The sequence below is a fragment of the Molothrus ater genome, chromosome 7, assembly GCF_012460135.2.
Source record: "Molothrus ater isolate BHLD 08-10-18 breed brown headed cowbird chromosome 7, BPBGC_Mater_1.1, whole genome shotgun sequence".
In the NCBI taxonomy this organism is placed as follows: Eukaryota; Metazoa; Chordata; class Aves; order Passeriformes; family Icteridae; genus Molothrus; species Molothrus ater.
The window spans coordinates 32750587-32758955 of NC_050484.2; the positions used below are offsets into that span (position 1 = coordinate 32750587).

The following is an 8369-nucleotide window of genomic DNA, read 5'->3' on the forward strand; positions in this document are numbered from 1 at the left end:
CCTGTGCTTGGCACTTTGGATATTGCACAGGCCCTGAGCAGAGGAGCTCACTTTTCATTTTCCCAAGTTTTCCACCCACTTCCCTTCTCTCCTGCCAATGCACACACATGGTGCATTCACACACATGTCAGTATGCTGCTGAAATCTTGGAGAGATAGATTTGAAAAAGGTAAAGAAAACCATTAAATACTTGTATCTTGAGATGGCTATAGAAGAGAACTTCCATCTTAATGTTTGCAGTTTGTTGTTTAAATTAGTAGCAAAAATACTGTTTATTTTAGCAAATATAATCACATTTTGCAAACAAATACAGATTTTTGTAAAGAAGCAGATTTTCCATGAAAGGGAACTTCTGTTTTGTAGAACAGAAGTGAAAATAGAAACTAACATATGAAACTACTTTGACTTACATTATGATTAATTCATAAATAACCAAGAACTATGTTCAAATGCTTCTTTAAACTTAACCAGTAAAATCAAACAACATGATTTATTCACTTTGCTAGGTGCTGTTTTTATACAGTGATGTATAAAAGCAGGCTAAGTTAAATGATTTATACAAAGTACCATGCTTGGATTATTTTAACAATAATTTAATAGGATCTGAGACCAAATGGTGTATATCTCACTGTTTCTGCTTTATTCATGCATCATGTAAATTGAATAGCCAAGTGTTTACAGAAAAACAAAGCTGGGATTGGCATCAGGCATGCCTCTGTTCATACACAGAGAACAGAATGCACTCACAAATAAGTCAAACCCCCAAGATCTGCAGAACTCTAGAGGTGGTTTGGCACCTCTGGAACAACTCACATTATTGCAATGCCTCACCACCAAATAAGGTACTTGCTCTCACCTTCAAGATTTTGACTTGTATATTTGTGCATGTCATGAATAACCCTTCTCTGTGATTAAAAAAGTAGGACTGATAAGACACACAAGCTCATACAGTAAAAGCTCAGTAAAACATTGAATGATGATGAGCTCTTTTTATGTGCAATCTGAGCTCTCAGTTCATCTGTGTCTCCAGAAATTAAATTCTTTTTCCCTTGATTTATAGAAAACCCATTACAGAGTAACAGCTCGATTTTAATTTTTTTTTTTTGCTCCTGAGGTTAAAAAAGTTTTACATTACAAATAAATTTTGGCAAAGTGAAGGATTTGTCCCCAATTTTCCTCATTTAAATACACACAGTTACACATACACAAACATTCCTCAGAGAAATCATGGTTATAATTGCTTTGCATAGACATTATCTGTCTATACCATAAATATTTGGGCCACAGTGCTCTGGGGTCTAATTTCTGCCACGATCAATCAGTGTTGCTGAAACTCCTGCATTATTTAGTAATTGAAACCCTGAGAAAATCTTTGAGCCCGGTTGAATTCAACAGTTTATCCTGAGTAAAGAGAGAAGAATTCTGTGTTACACTGAGCTTCATTAAACAGGAGAGAAGGCCAAGTTCTTAGGGGCTGCTCCTGCTTTTCTCATTGAAAAGCATTTTGTATAAACCCTTTACAAAACCAAGGAGATAAAATCATTTTTAAAGGGAAAACACCAAATTCCTGTAGGATTGTAGAAATTATTCAGGAGAGTTTCGAGTTATGAAATTTCAGCTCTTACTTTGGTACAGAAATGGACTTCATATTTTGTACTTATTTCTTTTAATAACTAAGTATAAAGATATCTCATTAAATCCAAATATACTTCATTTGCCAAGGCTACAGTAAAACCTCTTAAAACTGCAATAAAATCACAGCATTTTGAAAACCTGAAATAAATAATTTTATTTTCTTTCTTACGAATTCCGAAATTCAGAGCATACTCAATGAAAAATTTTCCTAAAATTGTTTGAAACTGAATTATGTTTTGTCATTTTAGGTATAGTATGAAATGATACAGCTAAATGAATAAATTAGTGTTAATTGTCTATAAGGAGGTCAGATACTTTGGTTTAATGTGTTCACAAGAATGTAGGGCCTAACTATAAGATCAGCTTTAATTGTAGAGCAAATAACTTTTTAAAAGACAACTTTTTTCAAATTGATTAAAAAAACCCAGGAAGATATGTTTGTAGAACTCTACACCCACACACAGAGGCCAACACCACACCACCACATTTTATACAAAGCTGTAAAGAGTTCCAGCTTCGCAAATCAGTGCCAAAGCAAACACAGACCATGATCTGGCAGCAATTGAAAGTTCCTCATTTAAAAAAGATTAATGATAGAAACCTTCTAAAAGCAAAAATCTCCTCTCAATCCAGGAAAATACAGCCCATGGCTTTTAATAACCAAAGAGGCTGACGTGATGTGGAATTGCTGGGGCTTTGCTTGGATATTTTTCTTTGTCAGAATTCAAAGGAAGAGCTTATTGCATTTCTGTAGGTACAGCAGATTTTTCCTCGTGCTACAGAAAAAGTGGCCACTGTGTATTGGGCATGGGAGAGGGAAACTAAAAATGTGAAGTTGTATAGGAGTCCACCATGACCTTTCTCTTGCCAAGTTCTTTGTAACAACTGCCAGAATTTTCTTTGCACTTATGTAGGGCAAGAAGAGACAACTCTGTACAGAAAAGAAAGTGAACACCACAGTGCTGCTTCTTAGCCCTCACGTTTGGCCAGAGCAGCAAGGCTGGCCAGGAGCACACATGGCAGCAGGGGAGGAAAAAGGAGATAAGTTCTGCTTGCAGCAATTCTTGGAGTGGTACAGTCACCAGGCTCTCAAAGAGTGCAGAGTGCCTCCCAAAGTAACAAGTTAAAGCCTAATTAATTATATTATGAATAGCTATAAAAAACATTGCAAAATTAACCTCCGTGTTTCTTAGAATCCAGCATTACTGGGGTTTAAGATTTTAGCCTGCTGCTTCACTAATGTCCAAATCTGAAAACAGAATATGCTTAATTGCCTTTTGGAGTTACTTCTGAAAAAAAATATACAAGTTAGTAAACGGAGGGGAGATAACCTCAGTGATTTACAGGGCACAATTATGGAAAGACCTGGGTGATGGGTAAAAGCCCTTGGGAAACCCTCCTTGCCAGGCAGATTTAGGAATATCCCGTGCTATTTAAAGGACTGGCAGGACTCACAGTGTTAATAAGAAAGGAGCATCGCTTACACTGCACTTCTCCCCTTTCCTCTCCTGCGCTGGCTACGTCCCGTGCCTCTGTGCTCTGTGCCTGTGCACAGCCAACGGTGCTGCTTCCTTTCACTGGAAGTTTTTCCAACTTTCTGTGAACACCTCAAAATAATCTCCCAGCATCGGTGAGACCTCTCAAGCATGTCAGCTGTCGGCATCAGCCCGTGTCCCCAAGATCTGGCGTGCAGCTGCAGGGGTGGGCGGCAGCGCTGCGTGCAGCCCGGGCTGGGCTGGAGGCGTAGGGCACGGCGTGTTCATGGCAGCTTCCCCTGACAGGGGACACTGTGTGTTTGGAAGTTCAAGTTTCATCATGCGACACAGGTTTGGGAGGCATCAGGATCAGGGCTTGGCTGCTGAGGTTTAACATTTCTCGCGCTAAAATAGCTGCAGCGCCAGGTGCAACCGAGGCAGTGAATTTCACTTGCAAAACACCCTGAAAAAAACCCTCACAATATGAAACAAAGTGCATAGGCTTAAAAAGTAACTCTTTTAGGACTGTGCTATCTAAATGTAAACATGCAGCACGAGTGAGGCGATGTTACCCAGAGCAGTGGTACAGTCAGAGCAGGAGTGGTGCGAGACCTCAGCCTGTTCAGAGTCCGGTTACGGCTGGAGCAGGTGATGGTTTCTCTCTTTCTCGGTGCTGTTCGATGGATAAAAACACAGGTTAGGAGGCACCAAGGACAGCACTGACCCCTTTGGCCGGTTCAATCCCATACCCGCGGGGGACACCAACAACCTCCCCAGCAGAGAGCTCCCAGAGAGGCGCTGGGAAGCCGGCCCTTACCCTCTGCCGCTGGTCGCTGAGGCAGAAGGTGCAGATGGAGCGAGGCGCGGAGGCACCTGGCGGCGAGCAGGGCTGCGGGGGCTGAGCGGGCTGCGGACAGGGCTGCGGGCAGGGCTGTGCACAAGGCTGCGGGCACGGCTGCGGGCACGGCTGCTCGGCATCCACCGCCTCGCCCTGCCGGCGCTGCTGCAGCAGCAGCACGTTGGCCAGGTGCGAGATGTAGCTGGCCGCCAGGCGCAGCGTCTCCACCTTGGAGAGGCGGCGGTCGGCGGGGCGGGTGGGGATGAGCCGGCGGAGGGCGCCGAAGGCCGTGTTGACGCTGTGCGTGCGGTCCCGCTCCCGCGCGTTGGCCGCCGCCCGCCGCCCGCCGCCGCCCCGCGCCCGCCGCCGCCGCCCCGCGCCCCGCGCCGGCCCCGCGCCCGCCGCGCCCCCGCCGCCCCGCATGGCGCCCGCCGCCGCCCCGCCGCTCCATCACTTTTATGCGCGGCAGGTGCCGCTTCGCCCCTGCTCGCCCCGTGTCCCGCCGGCCGCGCTTGGCGGCTGCTCTCGGCCGGGGGCCGCCGCCGCCGCACCTGTTGCGGTGCCGGGCTCGGCAGCGGCTCCGCGGAAACCCCCCGCTCCTCCTCCTCCTCCTCCTCCTCCTCCTCCTCCCGCTGCCGGGGGGGCTCGTCTGCGGCTCCCGCGGGAACAGCGCTCCCGCATCCAGCGGTGTGACCGATCCTTGGATCCTCGTGGGGCACACAAACCTCTGCGGGTTTCACCCGTTCTGCGCCCCCGTGTTCCGTGTCTGTCCCAGCATGTGTGTGGGTATGTATGCACAGGATCATTCAGGCTGGAAAAGACCTCAGAGGTCATCGAGTCCAACCTTTGACCGGCTGACAAGGTGATGACCTTTTCAATTAACCACAGCACTGAATGTCATGTCCAGCTGTTTCTTGCACACCTCCAGGCATGGTGGCACCACCACCCCACTGGGCAGCCCCTTCCAGTTCTTGACAGCTCTTCATGTGATGAAATCTTCCTGATGCCCAGCCTGAACCTGGAGGCTCTGTCCCCTTGTCCCTTCACTAGCTGCCTTGGAGAAGATGCTGACCCTCACCTGGCTTCAACTTCCTTTGAGGTTATCTTTTGGCTGGAGTGATAGATCAAGCATGGAGGCGGATTTCACCACCTTCCCCAGGCAGCCTTAGACACATACCAATCCAATTTCTTATTCTGTTCAGAATGAGTGTCTGCCTCAATCATTTACTTATTAAAAGGTCATCATAAGCACTAATTGATTGCACCTCTCCTCTTCATAAAAATTTGACATCCTGTCTGAGCTCAGAGACTCATGAAAGGTCATGGCACAGGTTTACTCAAATGAATCATCTCTACCTGATTAAGCAGCCTCAAATGACCCTTTCTCTGTGGTCCTGGAAGCTTATTTGTGGTGACCTAAATATGAATCCTTCTTCCCAAATCAGGGCTGGATTAGCAGAGTCATATCTCTCTAATCATGTGTGCACACACTAAGGGAAGGCAGCTGCTTAGGCATGTTTGGCTGGGACTCGTGCCCTCAAAATACAAAAGCTGGTACCAACAGGCAGGGCTGCATCTCTGCAGTGCATTCCTCTGCTGGGATGGCAAAGTGCTGGTTTATGTTGGTTGCACTTTGGGCAGAACTTGTAGGAAAAAATGGACCAACACCTCTGTCAGACAGCTGCAGCAGTGTCCTACCTTGGCCTATTAATGAGCAACACTTATTTAATGTGATTTTCCTTTCTGTTACTTGGGAGAAAGAGAGGGAAAGTCTTTTGATTTCCCATTGGGTGATGTTTTAGAGATTTTTGTGATTTCCATAGCAAAATATTGCTGCAATAAAATTAGTTTGAGGTTGAGGTGTTTGATAGCAAAGGCTGAAGAAATGCAAGGCTGCATGGACAGGTGTGTGCCATGCTACTGATCCAAAGGAATTCCTTCAGGGTGAGAGCAGGATGTGGCCCTTCATCATCAGATGCTGGGGAAAGCTGTGTTCAAAGTCATGCAGTTTTCCTGAAGTTTGTGAATATAATACTCTCACAGTAGGATATTCTGTCTGCTTAACCTTTCAAAAAGTAAATGATCAAGAAAGTTCTGGAGTTGAATTTCAATCCTTAGAAGTGCTGCTTTTTTGGAAGTCTCCAGGTATCCCTGCCCTGTCCTCCATGCAGGCTTCTTCCTTTTTGTCACCTCCAATATTTCTAGAATGAAATTCCTGACCAGACAAAGTCAATGACAAATCTCTCATTGACTTTAATGGAGGCAGGATTTCACCCTTGATATGTTCTGGTAGCTGAGCAGTGGAGATAATTGATTCTTTGTCAGACTCACTCATTTGCTTACCAGTGTTTTCTTGTCCTTAGCATCTCAGTTTCTTTGGTTTTTTCTCTTTTTTTTTTTTTTAATTACTGAAGGTAAGCCAAAACAAAATCAACCCCCTTCAACAAAAAGAACCCTGAGACAAAACTAAAACTGGTATTCTCAAAGTCAGAATTTATGGCTTATTGATGAACCAAGAATGAGAAAAGGAATAAGCAATACTCAGGAAGAAAATGATGCTGTGTTTGCAGAGAAAACCAGAATGATTTCCTGTGACTTTACAGCAATAGCTAATTGGGGGGTTAAAGACAAAGGGGTGGCTGAACAATTCTTGTTCTGTTTCCCAGGCAGTTGGAAATAGCAATGCAAGAAATGGTTTGGTTTTTTTTTTTTTTTTTGGTTAGATAAGGAGTCTTGCAAAAAGGCCAAAATTCTGGTGACTTTAATTACTAGGTTATTGATTGGGATAATATTTATGCAAGTGCTGGGGGAGCATATTCCTCAAGGAAGCTGCAGCATTGCTGTTATTTTACAATTTGCTGAATTGCTAATAGTGAGCAAGAACGGGGCTGCATGAATGCAAAGCAGAGGAGTGGGCAATATTTTATGTGCAGTGATAAGGTTTTGCCTGAAATTTGCCTTTGTGCTACGTGGAGAAAGTTATCTGATATCCATTGTAAGGAAGCATTCACCAGTCTTCAAAAGACTGGAAATATGAAGTATCTCACTGATTAGTTGCAGTCTAGTGGCTGGCATTTCTTTAATTTGCCTTTATTTTTTGAAGAACAGTGTTAATAGGAAATAAAAAAAAAAGAAGAATTCAGAGGAAGGCAATTTGGAAAAGCTATACCTATGAAAAGAGCAAGTTATTTAGAGGATAACAAAAGAAACAAATCTAAATTAGCAGTGCTGAATGTCTCTGGTCACAGCCAAGAAGCCTTCCAAATGTATTTCCATTAAATAGGAAGTATAACACAAAATTGTTCACTTGTTTAAAAAAAAAAAAGACATTCAGTGAAAAAATGCCTTTAAAAAGAAGTACTTGAATGTTTGTGGCCTCATTCTGTGCCTGCAGGTCACACTGACTTCAGTGAGACTCTTGTTTATTCAAGAGCAGAAATACGGCAGTATCCTATGGACAAAATGTTGGGTTTTTTCCCCCAACTGTTCATATTTTTCTGCCTCACTCCATGGTGCTTCTTGCCACATGCTGTGTTTTTTGAAGGATTATACTCTGCTTGCCTTCTCCATCAAAGCCATTACACATACACATGTATTTTTATTTCTGCATACAATATTGCTCACACGTATGAGAAGATATAACTGTGTTGTAGACAAAAACAGCACAGATCTTGTACAGATTTCCAAACCACTGTTATTAACTGTTTTATCAACCAGGACACTTCTGCAGTGCTCACCTGATAAGGCAGGTGCATGCTGTACTTCAATCACATTTGACAGAAGGGAGAGTCCAGCTCTAACAAAGAGAAGCAAATAGAGGATGTTGATGGCTGGAAATGTCCACAGAGATGAAAATAATATATTTGACAAAATGTTATCAATTATGTGTCTGTCTTGGACTTTGGCTGGCTGTGACAACTACTGTTGTCCTTCACAAACCTGGATGATGGAGTTGTCATTTTTATTGCAATTTTTAATAAATGTGATGGCCATACAATACCTGTTGATTGAAGAATCTTTCAAATAGCATTTTACTCCATACAGGCTCTTTAAGGGAGTGATTTTAAGCAGAAAAGATTGAGGACCAGTCAAAATATGGGATGGTGCAAGAGAATTTTTTGGCAAAGGAGGCCTTGTGCAGAGCGTGTAAAATGAGGAAAGGTTAATCAAGAGGTGGACTTAAGGCTTCATGTGTTAAAATCCTGTCAGGTGGGATGGTGAACCTTTTAGCTTGTAATAAATATCCTGCACACATTTTGAACTCTCTGTCTGCTACTGCAGTGCAAGTACCCAGGCAGGGGAGGAGCAGGAGCAGCTCTGCCCTGCACTGCTGGTAGTTGATTAATGTGGGACCTAACAAGTCCCTTCTTGATATTCCAGCCAGCCAGATTTAGCATGACACTTATCTCTTCACTTGCAAT

The 8369-nt window shown here is 43.9% G+C and overlaps 1 protein-coding gene across 1 annotated transcript; it reads right to left on the minus strand.

Moving 5' to 3' along the window:
* Positions 1–253: 253 nt before the first annotated feature.
* LOC118689130 (basic helix-loop-helix transcription factor scleraxis-like) lies at positions 254–4284 on the minus strand (the record flags this gene model as incomplete). The annotated part of the gene is made up of 2 exons (XM_036387216.2): positions 254–3783; positions 3928–4284. Coding segments are annotated over 2 exons (408 nt in total), but the record flags the coding sequence as incomplete, so codon positions are not given.
* Between the last annotated feature and the right edge of the window lie 4085 nt (positions 4285–8369).